The sequence below is a fragment of the Oncorhynchus mykiss genome, chromosome 9 (assembly GCF_057628025.1).
Source record: "Oncorhynchus mykiss isolate SJ-2025 chromosome 9, ASM5762802v1, whole genome shotgun sequence".
Taxonomy (NCBI): domain Eukaryota; kingdom Metazoa; phylum Chordata; class Actinopteri; order Salmoniformes; family Salmonidae; genus Oncorhynchus; species Oncorhynchus mykiss.
Window position 1 is genome coordinate 84,539,899 of NC_143030.1, and position 22,500 is coordinate 84,562,398.

At 48.3% G+C, this 22,500-nt stretch overlaps 1 protein-coding gene across 7 annotated transcripts in view; it reads right to left on the reverse strand.

Moving 5' to 3' along the window:
• The window catches only part of LOC110511300 (neural cell adhesion molecule L1.1), a 115,239-nt gene that overhangs the window by 40,515 nt on the left and 52,224 nt on the right, over positions 1-22,500 (reverse strand). For all 7 annotated transcript variants that reach the window (XM_090185616.1, XM_090185613.1, XM_090185618.1 and 4 more), the window contains 10 exons: positions 21,824-21,938; positions 19,590-19,774; positions 19,230-19,361; positions 17,052-17,195; positions 7,926-8,037; positions 7,617-7,780; positions 6,772-6,931; positions 6,054-6,181; positions 2,358-2,459; positions 1,284-1,478 (listed from right to left, as the gene is read on the reverse strand). In XM_090185616.1, the coding sequence (XP_090041742.1) occupies positions 1,284-1,478; positions 2,358-2,459; positions 6,054-6,181; positions 6,772-6,931; positions 7,617-7,780; positions 7,926-8,037; positions 17,052-17,195; positions 19,230-19,361; positions 19,590-19,774; positions 21,824-21,938 (1,437 nt within the window). The remainder of the gene's footprint in view (positions 1-1,283; positions 1,479-2,357; positions 2,460-6,053; positions 6,182-6,771; positions 6,932-7,616; positions 7,781-7,925; positions 8,038-17,051; positions 17,196-19,229; positions 19,362-19,589; positions 19,775-21,823; positions 21,939-22,500) is intronic.

Sequence of the window (22,500 nt, forward strand, 5' to 3'; positions counted from 1 at the left end):
GGGGGAGTTAGCCTGTAGAGTTCTGTCATGCTATCCAGGTCTGTGCCCAAACAATTTCAGCTTCTACTTTTAAAAATCCACCTTTTCAGAAACAAGTCTGTCACTGTTGCCGCTTGCTGTAGACCACCCTCTGCCCCCAGCTGTGCCCTGGACACCATATGTGAATTGATTGCCCCCCATCTATCTTCAGAGCTCGTGCTGTTAGGTGACCTAAACTGGGACATGCTTAACACCCCGGCCATCCTACAATCTAAGCTTGAAGCCCTCAATCTCACACAAATTATCAATGAACCTACCAGGTACAACCCCAAATCCGTAAACACGGGCACCCTGAGCTGCAAAATCTGGACCCCTATAAATCAGCTAGGCTAGACAATCTGGACCCTCTCTTTCTAAATTATCTGCTGAAATTGTTGCAAACCCTATTACTAGTCTGTTCAACCTTTCTTTCGTATCGTCTGAAATCCCCAAAGATTGAAAGCTGCCGCGGTCATCCTCCTCTTCAAAAGGGGGAGACACTCTAGACCCAAACTGCTACAGACCTATATCTATCCTACCCTGCCTTTCTAAGGTCTTCGAAAGCCAAGTTAACAAATAGATCACCAACTATTTTGAATCGCACCGTACCTTCCCCGCTATGCAATCTAGTTTCAGAGCTGGTCATGAGTGCACCTCAGCCATGCTCAAGGTCGTAAATGATATCATAACCGACATCGATAAGAGACAATACTGTGCAGCCGTATTCATCGACCTGGCCAAGGCCTTTGACAATCATCGCATTCTTATCGGCAGACTCAAGAGCATTGGTTTCTCAAATGATTGCCTCGCCTGGTTCACCAACTACTAGGTCTACAGCTGTTGTATTCAGCATTTCACGGTAAGGTCTACAGCTGTTGTATTCAGCATTTCACGGTAAGGTCTAAGAGCTGTTGTATTCAGCATTTCACGGTAAGGTCTACTACACCTGTTGTATTCAGCATTTCATGGTAAGGTCTACAGCTGTTGTATTCAGCATTTCATGGTAAGGTCTACAGCTGTTGTATTCAGCATTTCATGGTAAGGTCTACAGCTGTTGTATTCAGCATTTCACGGTAAGGTCTACAGCTGTTGTATTCAGCATTTCACGGTAAGGTCTACAGCTGTTGTGTTCAGCATTTCACGGTAAGGTCTACAGCTGTTGTATTCAGCATTTCACGGTAAGGTCTACAGCTGTTGTATTCAGCATTTGACAAATACAATTTGATTTGATTTGACCGGCGTCTCTGCGTGTGTGTGTGTCAGACCTGTGGGTAGGGTGCTGTAGGCCTCAGAGATCTCTGACGGGTCGCTCCTCCCCAGTCTGTTGACCCCGCTGACCCGGAAGCGGTAGGTGGAGTACGGGAGGAGGTGTAACTCCAGATGATTGACATCCCCAGTCACACGGTGTGACTCCCACTTCCCCTCAGGATGTTTCTCCTCCTTTACCTCCACCACAAACTCTACAGACAAACAGTCAAATATAAATGTGTGTTTACAGGAACAATTCAGTCAATTCAGGAAGTCACCAGAATTCCAAATACATTTACATTGAGCTGACTAGATGCTTTTATCCAGTGTGACTGACAGTCTTTAATATCTGTATCCAGTGTGACTGACAGTCTTTAATATCTGTATCCAGTGTGACTGACAGTCTTTAATATCTGTATCCAGTGTGACTGACAGTCTTTAATATCTGTATCCAGTGTGACTGACAGTCTTTAATATCTGTATCCAGTGTGACTGACAGTCTTTAATATCTGTATCCAGTGTGACTGACAGTCTTTAATATCTGTATCCAGTGTGACTGACAGTCTTTAATATCTGTATCCAGTGTGACTGACAGTCTTTAATATCTGTATCCAGTGTGACTGACAGTCTTTAATATCTATATCCAGTGTGACTGACAGTCTTTAATATCTGTATCCAGTGTGACTGACAGTCTTTAATATCTGTATCCAGTGTGACTGACAGTCTTTAATACTGTATCCAGTGTGACTGACAGTCTTTAATATCTGTATCCAGTGTGACTGACAGTCTTTAATATCTGTATCCAGTTTGACTGACAGTCTTTATATCTGTATCCAGTGTGACTGACAGTCTTTAATACTTCTCTGAAATATCTCAGATCCTCTGATACTCTGACAGGAATACAGATGCATAGTAAATACATATAGTAAATACGTATAGTAAATACGTATAGTAAATACATATAGTAAATACGTATAGTAAATACGTATAGTAAATACGTATAGTAAATACATATAGTAAATACATATAGTAAATACATATAGTAAATACGTATAGTAAATGTGTGTGTGTGTGTCGGTGCGTGTGTGTACCTGTGGTGGGGGAGTTGTGTGTGTTTCCAGGTGTCCAGCTGAGAGTCAGGTTGTGGTCCTGCTCTTCAGACAGAGACAGAAACACTGGAGGGCTGGGACAGGCTGCAGGAGAGAGAGGTTCGAGAGAGGGGGGGTTAGAGAGAGAGGGGGGGGGGGGAGCCTGCAGGAGAGACACACACACACACACGTACATACACACACACACACACACACACGTACACACACACACACACACACACACACACCCACACACCCACACACCCACACACCCACACACACATGCATACAAACATACATACACACACATACGTACACACACATACACACACACACACACACACACACACGTACATACACATACGTACATACACACACACACACACACACACACACACACACACATACATACATATGCATACCCACACACACACACACACACACACACACATACATATGCATACCCCCCCCCCCCCACACACACACACACACACACACACACACGCATACCCACACACACACACACAAACAAACGCACTGCTTTGACGTTGCCCTCTTTGGGTACAGCAAGCCCCATCCCCCTCCCCCTGTCTCCTACACCTAGGCTGCTGTGGTCTGAGAGGTCGTAAATTCCTGGAGGAGTTTGTCTCCTCATGGCCACAGTATAGAGATAGAATGAATTTACATAGAGAACAAAGGAATTTCTTCCACCTCACAGAACTGGAGAACCGAACAACATTTATGTTCTGGAGAAGGTATAAAAGATCAGTGAAGAATCCAGCTACGAACTGGTCCATTTGGTACAACTTGGGGAAGCTCAAGGGAGACAATACAGCCACATTACCATAACTCTGTTTATACGCTGCTCAAAAAAATAAAGGGAACACTTAAACAACACAATGTAACTCCAAGTCAATCACACTTCTCTGAAATCAAACTGTCCACTTAGGAAGCAACACTGATTGACAATACATTTCACATGCTGTTGTGCAAATGGAATAGACAACAGGTGGAAATTATAGGCAATTAGCAAGACACCCCCAATAAAGGAGTGGTTCTGCAGGTGGCGACCACAGACCACTTCTCAGTTCCTATGCTTCCTGGCTGATGTTTTGGTCACTTTTGAATGCTGGCGGTGCTTTCACTCTAGTGGTAGCATGAGACGGAGTCTACAACCCACACAAGTGGCTCAGGTAGTGCAGCTCATCCAGGATGGCACATCAATGCGAGCTGTGGCAAGAAGGTTTGCTGTGTCTGTCAGCGTAGTGTCCAGAGCATGGAGGCGCTACCAGGAGACAGGCCAGTACATCAGGAGATGTGGAGGAGGCCGTAGGAGGGCAACAACCCAGCAGCAGGACGGCTACCTCCGCCTTTGTGCAAGGAGGAGCAGGAGGAGCACTGCCAGAGCCCTGCAAAATAACCTCCAGCAGGCCACAAATGTGCATGTGTCTGCTCAAACGGTCAGAAACAGACTCCATGAGGGTGGTATGAGGGCCCGACGTCCACAGGTGGGGGTTGTGCTTACAGCCCAACACCGTGCAGGACGTTTGGCATTTGCCAGAGAACACCAAGATTGGCAAATTCACCACTGGCGCCCTGTGCTCTTCACAGATGAAAGCAGGTTCACACTGAGCACATGTGACAGACGTGACAGAGTCTGGAGACGCCGTAGAGAACGTTCTGCTGCCTGCAACATCCTCCAGCATGACCGGTTTGGCGGTGGGTCAGTCATGGTGTGGGGTGGCATTTCTTTGAGGGGCCGCATAGCCCTCCATGTGCTCGCCAGAGGTAGCCTGACTGCCATTAGGTACCAAGATGAGATCCTCAGACCCCTTGTGAGACAAGATGCTGGTGCGGTTGGCCCTGGGTTCTTCCTAATGCAAGACAATGCTAGACCTCATGTGGCTGGAGTGTGTCAGCAGTTCCTGCAAGAGAAAGGCATTGATGCTATGCACTGGCCCGCCCGTTCCCCAGACCTGAATCCAATTGAGCACATCTGGGACATCATGTCTCGCTCCATCCACCAACGCCACGTTGCACCACAGACTGTTCAGGAGTTGGCGGATGCTTTAGTCCAGGTCTGGGAGGAGATCCCTCAGGAGACCATCCTCCACCTCATCAGGAGCATGCCCAGGCGTTGTAGGGAGGTCATACAGGCACGTGGAGGCCACACACACTACTGAGCCTCATTTTGACTTGTTTTAAGGAAATTACATCAAAGTTGGATCAGCCTGTAGTGTGGTTTTCCACTTTAATTTTGAGTGTGACTCCAAATCCAGACTTCCATGGGTTGATAAATTTGATTTCATTGATCATTTTTGTGTGATTTTGTTGTCAGCACATTCAACTATGTAAAGAAAAAAGTATTTAATAAGAATATTTCATTCATTCAGATCTAGGATGTGTTATTTTAGTGTTCCCTTTATTTTTTTGAGCAGTGTATAATAGCCTCAGTAATGAGGCTTACATCTAATTGTTGTATAAGATGAATGAGTGAGGATGGAGCTGTTTGTGAAATTGTGTAATGTGATTTTGGACTGTTTAATGAAGGAAACTCCAGTACCCTTTTGAGTTGAACTAAATCAGAGGCCCGCCCATGAGCACAGTTAGGACCTGGCATCATGAGGCCTTTTCTGCAACTCCCGAATAAAACCCCCACTTTGAGAATTTCTCAACAGACCATGTTTCTCTCAGTTACGAGAGGACAAAGGTTGCAGACCAGCTTACCTCGATAACGAGAGGGCCAAGGTCTGAGACCAGACTGCTGAATCTTTTAACCATCCCACGTGGTTAAACTCTTAGACTATCGATACCGACAGAATAAGAACAAGTCTTTGATATTAATTTCTAGTCTGCAGCTAGGAATTCGGTATCATTGAACGCGAAGACCGACAACCGCCGAAACATCTATTCTATAACGACATGAATGAATGTCACTCTGAACTAACCATTCTAACCACGACAGAGAGAGAGAGAGGACAGAATCTCCAACAGAAACTAACTTTTCAACAGAGATCCCAACAACACACTGAGCATAAATATATATATATATTGATTGCAATTGTTCCTGAATGAGTGAGAGTTCATGTGCAAAGGATTAGCATTTCAATTGTTATAATTATCAACTGTGTGTTGTCTCATCTCAGTCGACCCCCACTTCCCTTTTGTACACCAAGCCGCGATGCCGGTTTATCCCACTTGGGGAACTCCGTTATCATTTCCTTGTAACTATCTACTGTTAGTTTATGCATTTCTGTGAATTACTTAGTTAGTAAAGAAATAATTTAAGACAATTGATGTATGGATGACTAATAGTGAAGACTGGGTTCGTGTAGATAACCAACAATTTACGACGTTTGGAAGGAGACTAACGTGAGGTAAAGTAAATAATTCATTCATTCGAAGACTATTTGATCAGATATAAAATATCTGTAAAGTTATATTAGGAAAATTATAACTTTGTAATCTGAATATTTTCCTTGGTGCCCCGACTTCCTAGTTAATTACAGTTACATGATTAATTGCGTAATAATAATTACAGAGAATCTTTGACAAAACTAAGTCTTCAGTTAATGATGCCAAAGACACGACAGCACACACACACACGCGCGCACACACACACACACACACACGGACACACACACACACACACACACACACACACACACACACACACACACACACACACACGTCACATACCCACTACAGTGATGGAGCCACTGGCCAATACGCTGTCCAGATCTGTGATGACCTCACAGGAGTAAAGCCCTTCGTCTGCTGATTGAACGTCTGTCACTCTGAGGGTTCCATTCCCAAGTAGAGTGTACCTGGTCACCATGACAACAACACAAATCAATCATCTGATTTCAATACATACATGTTCATTCACGTGTACATAAGATGGTGTCTGCGTTGTACCTAGGCCTTGGCTAAAATACTATTTGAAATCATTATAAATGCATTATCTGGGCTTGCCTGGTGCAGTGCGAGCCTTGCTAATCTGGGGCTCCATGCCGGCCAACTGCTAGAAATATTGGAAAGATTTAAAAGAGTATCTGAACACAGGTCTTAATGCCAGTTTGGTGTGGCTTTTTCTAAATTCATCATTCCTCGATTTCTTGCATCCTCTCCATCTCATGTTCGTGAGGTCTGAGGAGTGAGGACATACTGATCCAATATGGAGGAGGGGGTCTGAGAGGATAGAGGCGTGTGGACTTATCCAATATGGAGGAGAGGGTCTGAGGAGATAGAGGCGTGTGTGTGGACTGATCCAATATGGAGGAGGGGGTCTGAGGAGATAGAGGCGTGCGTGTGGACTGATCCAATATGGAGGAGGGGGTCTGAGGCGATAGAGGCGTGTGTGTGGACTCATCCAATATGGAGGAGGGGGTCTGAGGAGATAGAGGCACGCGTTTACTTGTCTCCCAGTGATGACTCCATGATCTTCTGTCCATCTTTCCTCCAGAGGATCTGGGGTGGGTTCAGATGGGGGTCAAAGGTGAAATGACAGTCCAACCAGGAGTCTCCTCCCCTCGTAACCTCTACAGCCTGGGGACCGATCAGCATCACCGTACGTTCTGGGGGAGTGGGGTGAGGGAAGTGGAGGAAAGGAGAAAAGAGGAGATGGGAGGAGAGTAGAGGATAGGAAATTACTTTAGTCATGACTAATACAGTATCTGATATCTTGGTTTAATTGAATAAAACCTTTACTGTCCTGAAGGGAATTATAAATGAACGAAACATATTGATGTCTAGAAGGGAATTAAAAATTAATGGAAACTTTACTGTCCTGAAGGGAATTTGTTTAGAACAACATCAGCACATGCAATGGGTTTGAGACAGAGATCAAGGATTAGACAGAGAGAAAGAGACTAGTAGCATGTGGTGCTGTGTGGTGCTGTGTGGTACTGTGTGGTACTGTGTGGGACTGTGTGGTGCTGTGTGGTGCTGTGTGGTGCTGTGTGGTACTGTGTGGTACTGTGTGGTGCTGTGTGGTGCTGTGTGGTGCTGTATGGGACTGTGTGGGACTGTGTGGTACTGTGTGGTACTGTGTGGTGCTGTGTGGTACTGTGTGGTGCTGTGTGGTACTGTGTGGTGCTGTGTGGTGCTGCGTGGTGCTGTGTGGTACTGTGTGGTACTGTGTGGTGCTGTGTGGTACTGTGTGGTGCTGTGTGGTGCTGTGTGGTACTGTGTGGTGCTGTGTGGTACTGTGTGGTACTGTGTGGTGCTGTGTGGTACTGTGTGGTGCTGTGTGGTTCTCACTGAGGACCTCCAGGTGAGCGGTGATGGAGGTGTTGCTGTGTGTAATGGAGCAGGTGTAGACTCCACTGTCCTCCCTGCTACTATTAAACAGCTCTAACGTCCCATTGGTCAGCTGAGACACACGACTGTCCGACAGCAAGGTGTTCTGGAGATCCTCACTCTCCCTACACACACACACACACACACACACACACACACACACACACACACACACACACACACACGGTTAGCGGATAACACAGAGCAGTCCCAATGAGACACAGGGTTACCAAAGTATCCCCACATCTCCTATTATAACATTAGTCTCACCATGTGACCTGTGGACGGGGTGACCCGAAGGCCTCACAATGCAGTCTGGCCACGCCCCCCTCCGTAACTTGATATACGACCCCATCAGAGGACAGGATCTGAGCTGGCAGCTCTGAGACAGAGAGAGTGAGAAAGAGAAGAAAGAGGACAGAGAGAGATATTTTCATTTAGATTAGACATTTAGAAATACTTCCAAAATCTTAGATCAGAAATGTACGTCATATCATAATCTGGGTGTCAGTGTGGTCCTGCTCTGTAAAGGTAGTCTGGGTGTCAGTCTGGTCCTGCTCTGTAAAGGTAGTCTGGATGTCAGTGTGGTCCTGCTCTGTAAAGGTAGTCTGGGTGTCAGTCTGGTCCTGCTCTGTAAAGGTAGTCTGGGTGTCAGTCTGGTCCTGCTCTGTAAAGGTAGTCTGGGTGTCAGTCTGGTCCTGCTCTGTAAAGGTAGTCTGGGTGTCAGTGTGGTCCTGCTCTGTAAAGGTAGTCTGGGTGTCAGCCTGGTCCTGCTCTGTAAAGGTAGTCTGGGTGTCAGTCTGGTCCTGCTCTGTAAAGGTAGTCTGGGTGTCAGTCTGGTCCTGCTCTGTAAAGGTAGTATGGGTGTCAGTCTGGTCCTCCTCTGTAAAGGTAGTCTGGGTGTCAGTCTGGTCCTGCTCTGTAAAGGTAGTCTGGGTGTCAGCCTGGTCCTGCTCTGTAAAGGTAGTCTGGGTGTCAGCCTGGTCCTGCTCTGTAAAGGTAGTCTGGGTGTCAGTCTGGTCCTGCTCTGTAAAGGTAGTCTGGGTGTCAGTCTGGTCCTGCTCTGTAAAGGTAGTCTGGGTGTCAGTCTGGTCCTGCTCTGTAAAGGTAGTCTGGGTGTCAGTCTGGTCCTGCTCTGTAAAGGTAGTATGGGTGTCAGTCTGGTCCTGCTCTGTAAAGGTAGTCTGGGTGTCAGTCTGGTCCTGCTCTGTAAAGGTAGTCTGGGTGTCAGCCTGGTCCTGCTCTGTAAAGGTAGTCTGGGTGTCAGCCTGGTCCTGCTCTGTAAAGGTAGTCTGGGTGTCAGCCTGGTCCTGCTCTGTAAAGGTAGTCTGGGTGTCAGTCTGGTCCTGCTCTGTAAAGGTAGTCTGGGTGTCAGTCTGGTCCTGCTCTGTAAAGGTAGTCTGGGTGTCAGCCTGGTCATGCTCTGTAAAGGTAGTCTGGGTGTCAGTCTGGTCCTGCTCTGTAAAGGTAGTCTGGGTGTCAGTCTGGTCCTGCTCTGTGAAGGTAGTCTGGGTGTCAGTCTGGTCCTGCTCTGTAAAGGTAGTCTGGGTGTCAGCCTGGTCCTGCTCTGTAAAGGTAGTCTGGGTGTCAGCCTGGTCCTGCTCTGTAAAGGTAGTCTGGGTGTCAGTCTGGTCCTGCTCTGTAAAGGTAGTCTGGGTGTCAGTCTGGTCCTGCTCTGTAAAGGTAGTCTGGGTGTCAGTCTGGTCCTGCTCTGTAAAGGTAGTCTGGGTGTCAGTCTGGTCCTGCTCTGTAAAGGTAGTCTGGGTGTCAGTCTGGTCCTGCTCTGTAAAGGTAGTCTGGGTGTCAGTCTGGTCCTGCTCTGTAAAGGTAGTCTGGGTGTCAGTCTGGTCCTGCTCTGTAAAGGTAGTCTGGGTGTCAGTCTGGTCCTGCTCTGTAAAGGTAGTCTGGGTGTCAGTCTGGTCCTGCTCTGTAAAGGTAGTATGGGTGTCAGTCTGGTCCTGCTCTGTAAAGGTAGTCTGGGTGTCAGTCTGGTCCTGCTCTGTAAAGGTAGTCTGGGTGTCAGCCTGGTCCTGCTCTGTAAAGGTAGTCTGGGTGTCAGCCTGGTCCTGCTCTGTAAAGGTAGTCTGGGTGTCAGTCTGGTCCTGCTCTGTAAAGGTAGTCTGGGTGTCAGTCTGGTCCTGCTCTGTAAAGGTAGTCTGGGTGTCAGTCTGGTCCTGCTCTGTAAAGGTAGTCTGGGTGTCAGCCTGGTCCTGCTCTGTAAAGGTAGTCTGGGTGTCAGTCTGGTCCTGCTCTGTAAAGGTAGTCTGGGTGTCAGTCTGGTCCTGCTCTGTAAAGGTAGTCTGGGTGTCAGTCTGGTCCTGCTCTGTAAAGGTAGTCTGGGTGTCAGCCTGGTCCTGCTCTGTAAAGGTAGTCTGGGTGTCAGCCTGGTCCTGCTCTGTAAAGGTAGTCTGGGTGTCAGTCTGGTCCTGCTCTGTAAAGGTAGTCTGGGTGTCAGTCTGGTCCTGCTCTGTAAAGGTAGTCTGGGTGTCAGTCTGGTCCTGCTCTGTAAAGGTAGTCTGGGTGTCAGTCTGGTCCTGCTCTGTAAAGGTAGTCTGGGTGTCAGTCTGGTCCTGCTCTGTAAAGGTAGTCTGGGTGTCAGTCTGGTCCTGCTCTGTAAAGGTAGTCTGGGTGTCAGTGTGGTCCTGCTCTGTAAAGGTAGTCTGGGTGTCAGTCTGGTCCTGCTCTGTAAAGGTAGTCTGGGTGTCAGTCTGGTCCTGCTCTGTAAAGGTAGTCTGGGTGTCAGTCTGGTCCTGCTCTGTAAAGGTAGTCTGGGTGTCAGTCTGGTCCTGCTCTGTAAAGGTAGTCTGGGTGTCAGTCTGGTACTGCTCTGTAAAGGTAGTCTGGGTGTCAGTCTGGTCCTGCTCTGTAAAGGTAGTCTGGGTGTCAGTCTGGTCCTGCTCTGTAAAGGTAGTCTGGGTGTCAGTGTGGTCCTGCTCTGTAAAGGTAGTATGGGTGTCAGTCTGGTCCTGCTCTGTAAAGGTAGTCTGGGTGTCAGTCTGGTCCTGCTCTGTAAAGGTAGTCTGGGTGTCAGTCTGGTCCTGCTCTGTAAAGGTAGTCTGGGTGTCAGTCTGGTCCTGCTCTGTAAAGGTAGTCTGGGTGTCAGTCTGGTGCTGCTCTGTAAAGGTAATATGGGTGTCAGTCTGGTCCTGCTCTGTAAAGGTAGTCTGGGTGTCAGTCTGGTCCTGCTCTGTAAAGGTAGTCTGGGTGTCAGTCTGGTCCTGCTCTGTAAAGGTAGTCTGGGTGATGAAAGAAATAAAAGCTGAAATAAATCATTCTCTACTATTATTCTGACATTTAACATTAAAATAATATAACACCACCTAATTTAAAGAATGAGAAATGTAAAAATAATAGTAGACAGATTTATTTCAGCTTTTATTTCTTTCATCGACATTCCCAGTGGTATAGAAGTTTACATACACTCAAGTAGTATTTGGTAGCATTGCCTTTAAATTGTTTAACTTGGGTCAAATGTTTTTTCAGGTATCCTTCCATTAGCTTCCCACAAAAAGTTGGGTGAATTTTGGCCCATTCCGCCAGACAGAGCTCGTGTAACTGAGTCAGGTTTCTAGGCCTCCTCGCTCACGCACGCTTTTTCAGTTCTGCCCACACATTTTATATAGAATTGAGGTCAGGGCTTTGTGATGGCCACTCCAATACCTTGACTTTGATGTCCTTAAGATATTTTGCCACAACTTTGGAAGTATGCTTTGGGTCATTGTCCATTTGGAAGACCCATTTGAGACCAAGCTAACTTCTTGACTGATGTCCTGAGATGTTGCTTCAATATATCCACAGCATTTTCCTACCTCATGATGCCATCTATTTTGTGAAGTGCACCAGTCCCTCGTGCAGCAAGGCACCCCCACAACATGATGCTGCAACCCCCGTGTTTCACGGTTGGGATGGTGTTCTTCTGCTTGCAAGCATCCCCCTTTTTCCTCCAAAACGATGGTCCATAACGATGGTCATTATGGCAAAGAAGTTCTATTTTTGTTTCATCAGACCAGAGGACATTTCGTAGCCTGGCTTTTTTTATGTGTCACGCCCTGACCATAGTTTACTTTGTATTTTCTATGTTTTTATTGGTCAGGGTGTGATCTGAGTGGGTATTCTATGTTTCATGTCTTGTTTGTCTATTTCTATGTTCAGCCTGATATGGTTCTCAGTCAGAGGCAGGTGTTCGTCATTGTCTCTGATTGGGAACCATATTTAGGTAGCCTGGGTTTCACTGTGTGTTTGTGGGTGATTGTTCCTGTCCTTAGTGTTAGTTTGCACCAGTTTAGGCTGTTTCGGTTTTCATTACGTTTATTATTTTGCACTGTTTGTATTTAGATTCGTGTTGCTATAGTCAATAAACATGGATCGTAATCTACACGCCGCATTTTGGTCCGACTCTCCTTCACATACAGAAAACCGTGACAGAATCACCCACCACAAAAGGACCAAGCAGCGTGTCAACAGGCAGGAGCAGCGCGAGGAGATGCGCAATAAGGATTTCTGGACATGGGAGGAAATCCTCGACGGGAGAGGACCCTGGGCTAAACCAGGGGAGTGTAGCCGCCCAAAGGTGCAGCGGGAGAAGAAACAACAGGTGCAGCCCAAAGAGGAGTGCAGTATGGAGTATACGACTTGGGAGGAGATCGACAGGTGGGCGGCCGACCCAGGGAGAGTGCCGGAGCCCGCCTGGGATTCGATGGAGCAGTGCGCGGAAGGATATAGGAGAATGGAGTTTGCGAAGCAAGCAAGGCGGCGCAGACGGAGGCCCCATAGTCAGCCCCAAAAATTTCTTGGGGGGGGGCTCAGGGAGAGTGTGGCAGAGTCAGGAGCCAGACCTGAGCCAACTCTCCCTGTTTATCGTGAGGAGCCAAGGAGGAGACCAGAACCAGAGCCGGTGTTGGAGGTGAGTGAAACAGAGACTGTGAAGGAGTTAATGGGGAAATTGGAGGAGAGAGAAATGAGGGAGTTGCTGTGTTGGTGCATTTTGCATAGAATTCGCCTGACGGAACGTGTCAGGGATTTGATGGCACCTGGGTTAGCGCTCCATACTCGTCCTGAGGTCCGTTTTAGTCGGCTGGTGAAGTTGGTTCCAGTCTCACGCATCAGGCCTCCTGTGCCCATCCCTAGCCTTGCACGTCCTGTGCCAGCACTATGCATCAGGCCTACAGTGCGCCTCGCCTGTTCAGCGCAGCCAGAGCCTCTCTCATCTCATGCGCTATCGGAGTCTTCCGCCTGTTCAGCGCAGCTAGAGCCTCTTTTCTCTCCTGCGATATCGGAGTCTCCTGCCTGTTCAGCGCAGCCAGAGCTTTTCTCCTCTCTTGCGCTGCCGGAGTCTCCCGCCTGTTCAGCGCAGCCAGAGCCTCTCTTCTCTACTGCGCTATCGGAGTCTCCCGACTGTTCAGCGCAGCCAGAGCCTTTCTACTCTCCTGCGCTGCCGGAGTCTCCCGCCTGTTCAGCGCAGCCAGAGCCTTTCTTCTCTCCTGCGCTGCCGGAATCTCCCGCCTGTTCAGCGCAGCCGGAGCCTCTCTCCTCTCCTGCGCTGTCGGAGTCTCCCGCCTGTTCAGCGCAGCCAGAACTGCCAGTCTGCATGAAGCAGCCCGAGCTGCCAGTCTGCAAGGAGCTGTCAGTCTGCATGGAGCAGCCTGAGCTGTCCGTCTGCATGGAGCAGCCTGAGCTGTCAGTTTGCAAGGAGCAGCCAGAACTGTCAGTCTACATGAAGCAGCCAGAGCTGCCAGTCTGCAAGGAGCTGCCAGTCTGCAAGGAGCTGCCTGTCTGCAGGATGCCGCTAAAGCTGCCAGCCTGCAAGGAGCTGCCAGCCTGCAAGGAGCTGCCAGCCTGCAAGGAGCTGCCAGCCTGCAAGGAGCTGCCAGTCTGCAAGGAGCTGCCAGCCTGCAAGGAGCTGTCAGTCTGGATGGAGCAGCCTGAGCTGTCAGTCTGCATGGAGCAGCCTGAGCTGTCCGTCTGCATGAAGCAGCCCGAGCTGTCAGTTTGCAAGGAGCAGCCAGAGCTGTCAGTCTACATGAAGCAGCCAGAGCTGCCAGTCTGCAAGGAGCTGCCAGTCTGCAAGGAGCTGCCAGTCTGCAAGGAGCTGCCAGCCTGCAAGGAGCTGCCAGCCTGCAAGGAGCTGTCAGTCTGCATGGAGCTGCCAGTCTGCAAGGAGCCGCCAGAGCTGCCTGTCGGCATGGAGCTGCCAGTCGGCATGGAGCTGCCAGTCAGTATGGAGCAGCCAGAGCCGCCAGTCAGCATGGAGCAGCCAGTCAGCATGGAGCAGCCAGAGCTGCCAGTCGGCATGGAGCTGCCAGTCAGCATGGAGCAGCCAGAGCTGCCAGTCTGCAAGGAGCTGCCAGTCTGCAAGGAGCTGCCAGTCTGCAAGGAGCTGCCAGCCTGCAAGGAGCTGCCAGCCTGCAAGGAGCTGTCAGTCTGCATGGAGCTGCCAGCCTGCAAGGAGCTGTCAGTCTGCATGGAGCTGCCAGTCTGCAAGGAGCCGCCAGAGCTGCCTGTCTGCAAGGAGCTGCCAGTCTGCAAGGAGCTGCCAGCCTGCAAGGAGCTGCCAGCCTGCAAGGAGCTGTCAGTCTGCATGGAGCTGCCAGTCTGCAAGGAGCCGCCAGAGCTGCCTGTCTGCAAGGAGCCGCCAGAGCTGCCAGTCTGCAAGGAGCCGCCAGAGCTGCCAGTTAGCATGGAGCAGCCAGGGCCGCCAGTCAGCATGGAGCAGCCAGTCAGCATGGAGCAGCCAGAGCTGCCAGTCGGCATGGAGCTGCCAGTCGGCATGGAGCTGCCAGTCAGTATGGAGCAGCCAGAGCCGCCAGTCAGCATGGAGCAGCCAGTCAGCATGGAGCAGCCAGAGCTGCCAGTCGGCATGGAGCTGCCAGTCAGCATGGAGCAGCCAGAGCTGCCAGTCAGCATTGAGCAGCCAGTCAGCATGGAGCAGCCAGATCTGCCGGTCGACCAGACTCTCCCAGATCTGCCGGTCGACCAGACTCTCCCAGATCTGCCGGTCGACCAGACTCTCCCAGATCTGCCGGTCGACTAGACTCTTCCAGAGCTGCCAGTCGATCAGACTCTTCCAGATCTGCCAGTCGACCAGACTCTTCCAGATCTGCCAGTCGACCAGACTCTTCCAGATCTGCCCGTCGTCCAGACTCTTCCAGATCTGCCTGTCGTCCAGACTCTTCCAGATCTGCCGGTCGACCAGACTCTTCCAGATCTGCCCGTCGTCCAGACTCTTCCAGATCTGCCAGTCGTCCAGACTCTTCCAGATCTGCCAGTCGTCCAGACTCTTCCAGATCTGCCAGTCGTCCAGACTCTTCCAGATCTGCCAGTCGTCCAGACTCTTCCAGATCTGCCAGTCGACCAGACTCTTCCAGATCTGCCAGTCGACCAGACTCTTCCAGATCTGCCAGTCGACCAGACTTTTCCAGATCTGCCAGTCGACCAGACTCTTCCAGATCTGCCAGTCGACCAGATTCTACCAGATCCGCCAGTCGACCAGATTCTCCCAGATCCGCCAGTCGACCAGATTCTCCCAGATCCGCCAGTCGACCAGATTCTCCCAGATCCGCCAGTCGACCAGACTCTTCCAGATCTGCCAGTCGTCCAGACTCTTCCAGATCTGCCAGTCGACCAGACTCTTCCAGATCTGCCCGTCGTCCAGATTCTCCCAGATCCGCCAGTCGACCAGATTCTCCCAGATCCGCCAGTCGACCAGATTCTACCAGATCCGCCAGTCGACCAGATTCTCCCAGATCCGCCAGTCGACCAGATTCTCCCAGATCCGCCAGTCGACCAGATTCTCCCAGATCCGCCAGTCGACCAGATTCTTCCAGATCTGCTAGTCGACCAGGATCTGCTGAAACCGCCAGCCAGCCAGGTTCTGGTAGTTTCTACTACCTGCCTGGGCTTCCTCTCAGTGCTGAGCTTCTTCTCAGTGCTGAGCTTCCTCTCAGTGCTGAGCTACCCATCTGTCCCGAGTTACCTCTGTCCCGAGCTGTCCCTCTGTCCCATGTTATCATTGTGGTGGGTAACCTATTTAGGGACGTTTAGGAGGGGGATTAAAACTGTCATGGAGTGGGGTCCACGTCCAGCGCCAGAGCCGCCACCGCGGACAGATGCCCACCCAGACCCTCCCCTATAGGTTCAGGTTTTGCGGCCGGAGTCCGCACCTTGGGGGGGGGGGTACTGTCACGCCCTGACCACAGTTTACTTTGTATTTTCTATGTTTTTATTGGTCAGGGTGTGATCTGAGTGGGTATTCTATGTTTCATGTCTTGTTTGTCTATTTCTATGTTCAGCCTGATATGGTTCTCAGTCAGAGGCAGGTGTTCGTCATTGTCTCTGATTGGGAACCATATTTAGGTAGCCTGGGTTTCACTGTGTGTTTGTGGGTGATTGTTCCTGTCCTTAGTGTTAGTTTGCACCAGTTTAGGCTGTTTCGGTTTTCATTACGTTTATTATTTTGCACTGTTTGTATTTAGATTTGTGTTGCTATAATCAATAAACATGGATCGTAATCTACACGCCGCATTTTGGTCCGACTCTCCTTCACATACAGAAAACCGTGACATTATGGCGGTTTTGGGGCAGTTGCTTCTTCCTTGCTGAGCGGCCTTTCAGGTTTTGTCGATATTGGACTCGTTTTACTGTGGATATAGATACTTTTGTACCTGTTTCCTCCAGCATCTTCACAAGGTCCTTGCTGTTGTTCATCTCTGGGAGACAGAACACATCTCCTTCCTGTGCGGTATGACGGTTGCGTAGTCCCATGGTGTTTATACTTGCGTACTATTGTTTGTTCAGATGAACGTGGTACCTTCAGGCGTTTGGAAATTGCTCCCAAGGATGAACCAGACTTGTGGAGGTCTACAATTTTTTTATGAGGTCTTGGCATATTTATTTTTATTTTCCCATGATGTCAAGCAAAGAGGCACTGGGTTTGAAGGTAGGCCTTGAAATACATCCACAAGTATACCTCCAATTGACTCAAATTATGTCAATTAGCCCATCAGAAGCTTCTAAAGCCATGATATCATTTTCTGGAATTCTCCAAACTGTTTAAAGGCAGTCAACTTAGTGTATGTAAACTTCTGACCAACTGGAATTGTGATACAATGAATTATAAGTGAAATAATCTGTCTGTAAACAATTGTTGGAAAAATTACTTGTGTCATGCACAAAGTAGATGTCCTAACCAACTTGCCAAAACTATAGTTTGTTAACAAGAAAGTGGTTGAAAAACAAGTTTTAATGACTCCAACCTAAGTGTATGTAAACTTCTGACTTCAGGTGTGTGTGTGTGTTTTTATCTGTGTGTATGTGTGTGTGTGTGTGTGTGTACATGTGTTTGTGTGTTTTTATCTGTGTGTGTGTGTGTGTGTGTGTACATGTGTTTGTGTGTCTCACCAATGACATAGATGTATGTATTTTTGAGGATGTTTCCGTGTTTGTTGGTGGCTTCACACTGGTACACCGCCGTATCACCAAACACTACATCTTTTAGGACCAACACCCCTCCGGTCACCCGCCGCCTAGGGTCAATGTCTACCTCTATACAGAGGAGAGGTGGGAGAGAGAGAGGGAATAGGATAGAGGGAGAGAAGACGAGGAGGGAAGGAGTGGAGGATAGAAAGAGAAAGGGATTATCATTGATTTCCGATCAGCAGAAACAGGGTTTAGAGGTCAGTGATTAGAGGTCAAGGGACGTTAGCGATCAGCGATTAGAGGACAAGGGTCAGGTCAAAATGTTGCTCCCAACAAAGGGAACTAACAAAGAAATCCCTTAATCAACCAACAAAACAGAAAGGGATTCAAAAGGGGTTCTGAATGACACCCATGTGGTGCCCACTGAAAGTTGGCAAAGCCACTAGAGTTAGGGGTTCTGAGAGACACCCATGTGGTACCCACTGAAAGTTGGCAAAGCCACTAGTAAGGGGTTCTGAATGACACCCATGTGGTGCCCACTGAAAGTTGGCAAAGCCACTAGTAAGGGGTTCTGAAAGACACCCATGTGGTGCCCACTGAAAGTTGGCAAAGCCACTAGTAAGGGGTTCTGAAAGACACCCATGTGGTGCCCACTGAAAGTTGGCAAAGCCACTAGTAAGGGGTTCTGAATGACACCCATGTGGTGCCCACGGAAAGTTGGCAAAGCCACTAGTAAGGGGTTCTGAAAGACACCCATGTGGTGCCCACTGAAAGTCGACAAAGCCACTAGTAAGGGGTTCTAAATGACACCCATGTGGTGCCCACTGAAAGTCTGCAAAGCCACTAGTAAGGGGTTCTGAAAGACACCCATGTGGTGCCCACTGAAAGTCGGCAAAGCCCTAGTAAGGGGTTCTGAAAGACACCCATGTGGTGCCCACTGAAAGTTGGCAAAGCCACTAGTAAGGGGTTCTGAAAGACACCCATGTGGTGCCCACTGAAAGTCGACAAAGCCACTAGTAAGGGGTTCTGAAAGACACCCATGTGGTGCCCACTGAAAGTCGACAAAGCCACTAGTAAGGGGTTCTGAAAGACACCCATGTGGTGCCCACTGAAAGTCGACAAAGCCACTAGTAAGGGGTTCTGAAAGACACCCATGTGGTGCCCACTGAAAGTCGACAAAGCCACTAGTAAGGGGTTCTGAATGACACCCATGTGGTGCCCACTGAAAGTTGGCAAAGCCACTAGTAAGGGGTTCTGAAAGACACCCATGTGGTGCCCACTGAAAGTCGACAAAGCCACTAGTAAGGGGTTCTGAAAGACACCCATGTGGTGCCCACTGAAAGTCGACAAAGCCACTAGTAAGGGGTTCTGAATGGCACCTGCCATGGCTGCACAAACTAATAGAAAAACCCACAACAACTTAGGATAGAGAGTAAAAAGAATATGGATCAAAACAGACAAGGGAAACAATAAAACTTAGGCTTCTTTCAAACTTAAACTGGTTGAGATTGAAATCGCATCTCCACTGATGTGAAGTGTAGCTCTCCTAACATCTCTCCATTGAAGCACTGGGCCAGCCACTCCTACATATCACCTGGGCCAACACAGGTGATCCACCTTCCACTAACGAGATGACAACCAGCACAGGTGTAACACATACCGACTGACGAAGCGACACCAATTGGTGCACCCTACAAGTTAACGAGCTAGACGTGCTGAAGTCCAACCTCAAAACATAAATGGAAAAACCAATGCATGTAACAAGGGGTCAGAGGTCAGGGGTTAGAGGTCAGGGGTCAGAGGTTAGAGGTCAGGGGTTAGAGGTCGAGGGTTGGAGGTCAGGGGTTGGAGGTAAGGGGTTAGAGGTCAGGGTTGGAGGTCAGGGGTTGGAGGTAAGGGGTTAGAGGTCAGGGGTCAGATGTCAAGGGGTATAATAGGTCCATGACAGCAGAAATACAATAGCCATTTTGAGGCAAGAGAGAGAGAGACATCTATTTGGTTGATTTGTCACAAGCTGACAAGATGACACTAACTAGCTTTCAGAATGTTGATTTAATCATTCAAACTCTGTCTCTCATCTCCATGGTGATTTAGTCTGTCTGGCCTTTACATTATAACATTATTAGATCAAATATGAAACAAACAAATTGTTGAGTGTACCTGCGACAGGCTCTCCGTTTATACTCCATGTGACAGTAGGGGTGGGGATACCCTCGGCCTGACAGTCTAGCCTCACTGTCTCCCCAGGGGAGTACAACAGTGACGGGGGCTCCTTCACCCAGTACGGCTCAGCTATACACACACAGACGCACACACACACGCACAGACGCACACACACAAACACATAATATTCAAACAACTTCATCATCATCATAATAAACAGTTTGTGTGTACCTACCTTCCACAGTGTGTGTGTGTGTGTGTGTGTGTGTGTGTGTGTGTGTGTGTGTGTGTGTGTGTGTGTGTGTGTGTGTGTGTGTGTGTGTGTGTGTGTGTGTGTGTGTGTGTGTGTGTACCTACCTTCCACAGTGACAGTGTAGGAGTGTGTGACGGATCCATGTGTGTTTGAAGCCAGACACTCATACTCTCCGTCTGCCTTCTGGGTTATGCTGTCAAACCGAAGCCACCTGCCGTGGTTATCTGTCCAGGCTCCTGTCTCCGACAGATTAACATCCATATGCTTCCACAATACCGAAGGAGTAGGACTGGAGGGAGGGAGGGAGGGGGGAGGAAGGGGGGGAGGGAGGGAGGGGGAGGGAGGGAGGGAGGGAGGGAGGGAGGGAAATATACAGACAGATGTGGAAAAGAGAGAGAGAAAGATGAAGGGAGAGAGAGAGAGAAATTAAGTGGAGAGATGAACATCAGTCCTGTTAACAATGTCATGTCCTGTCTTCTCATCGTCATGGTAATATTATTATGACACTCCGTTTCTCATCATGGAAATGACAACAGAGCTTGTTATAGCTATGCAGGAATCCCTTGCTGATTTAAAACTTAATACAGGCAAAATGAAATACATGTTGTTTTTAAACTCTCGTAAGAATGTTTCAGATGAACTACATGTTCACTCATTAGATGGTTCTCTGATCAAACGTGTTCCCGCATATATAAATACTGAGGCATTTGGATTGATGTGGACTTGACATTTACAAAAACACATACTGTAGATGAGCTGGTTAAGAAGCTACGATTTAAAGTTGTCTTTTCATACAGAAACAGTCAGTCAATCGTTTGATGTGTTATTGATTATGGTGATATTATTTATCAAAGTGCAGCTACTAAAACTCTTAAACCTTTGGATGCCGTCTATCATAGTGCCCTTCGTTTTGTTACAGGGGACAGTTTTAATACTCATCACTGTATCCTGTATCAAAAGGTTGGCTGTTCTTGGCTAAAGACCCTCTCTACATTACTCCCTACTTCATAAACTGCTGTTGAAGTATAGACACCTCAGTTGCCTGACTCGTTCACAGAACTCTTGAGGTTCCTCGGGTCTCCACCGATAAATCTGATTTCAGTTTTAATGCACCGTTTTGCTAGAACAAAATTCCAAATACATTTCACATTGATGTTCTGGTGCCTTTCGGGCAATTTAAAGTATTGATTGGGGACTTATTTGTGGAGGAATGTAACGGTTTTTGTGCTTCCCATGACTGTGTTTTTGTATTTCAATGTGTATAGGTTTGGGTATATTTAAGTTGTATATACAGGGTACATTTGAAAAGAGACCCAGATCTCGATATATTTTCCCTGTTAAAATAAAGGTAAAATAAAATAATAATAGTACTGGGTCGGACCCTCTAGAACAGCCTGAATTCTTCGGGCTATGGAAATGTTGCTAATTTGGTATCAAGGGACTTAACTTGTGCCAGGAACACATTCCCCACACCAGCACACCACTGCCACCAGCCTGTACCATTGACACCAGGCAGGATGGGGCCATGGACTCATACTGCTAACGCCAAATCCTGACTCAACAGGAACCGGGATTTGTTGGACCAGCTGATGTTTCCCTCATTGTCCAGTGTTGGTGATGGCGTGCCCATTGGAGCTGCTGCTTGTTGTTTTTAGTGAATCGGAACCCGGTCGTCTGCTGCAACATCCGTGACAAAGACAAACTGAGATGTGTGTTCTGAGGTGCCGTTCTGCAGAACACTGTTGTGCTGCACTGTTATTTTGACCTCTCTCATCAACGAGCAGGACCACCGCTCACTGGATGTGTTTGTCACACCGTTCTCAGTAAACCCTAGACACTGTCGTGAGTGAGAAGCCCTGGCGGGCGGCTGTTTCTGAGATAGGGGAACCGGAGAGCCTGGCAACGACGATCATAGCACGCTCAAAGTCACTTAGGCCACTAGTTTTGCCCATTCTAAAGTTCAATGGAACAGTCACTGAATGTCGCGATGCCTGTCTGCCTGCTTTCTATAGCAAAACCACGGCCACATGACTCACTGTCTGTAGGAGCTAAACATCTTCATGACGGCGTGGTGTACCTAAGCAAATGTAAATCTGTAATATACACTAAGTGTAACAGCACCTTCTTAATATTGAGTTGCACCCCCCCCCCCCCCTCCATGTCTCATTTGTCTCAAGGCTAAAAATATAAATCCTTCTTTAACCTGTCTCCTCCCCTTCATCTGATTGAGTATTATCCCTTATTGACATCCATAAGGAATCATAGTGTTCCCCTGGGTTCACCTGGTCAGTCTGTCATGGAAAGAGTTCCTGACTCAGAGTAATATGTATGTACTTACAGCCCTTTAGGTATACACTCCAGTACCAGGCTGTGGCCCCTGAGGGCCAGGTGAGAGCTGTGGGGGCCCTGAGGTTGCATCAGCTGGGGCTTCCTGCCACGAGCCACGTCATTACCTACAGACAGGAAACACATCACATCATTTTCTATACATAACTTTCTGCTATGAGCCACATCATTGCCAAAGAAGGTGGATATTTATTAAGATGAACAACTCAAGCCGTTTACCATTGTAAAAAAATATTTAAAACAATGATAATTAAGGTTCCTGTCTGTGGAAGTGAGAATTCCTTCTCTCATATGAGCAGTTCCTCAATAATATCTGGCATGCTCACATGAGAGAGGGAACAGCTGGAAAGATTTGGCAATGAGATGTCACGCTCTGGGGCACCCCCTCCACGGGGCAGGGGCAATAAGAGAATTACATCTCATACTGGTTTACATCTTCGGTTTGTATCTTCGAGAATGGGTATGGGTGTATGAGTGTGTGTGTGTATCCATACATGTGTGTGTATGTTTGTGTGTGTATCCATACATGTGTGTGTATGTTTGTGTGTGTATCCATACATGTGTATGTATGTTTGTGTGTGTGTGTATCCATACATGTGTGTGTATGTTTGTGTGTGTGTGTATCCATACATGTGTATGTATGTTTGTTTGTGTGTGTATCCATACATG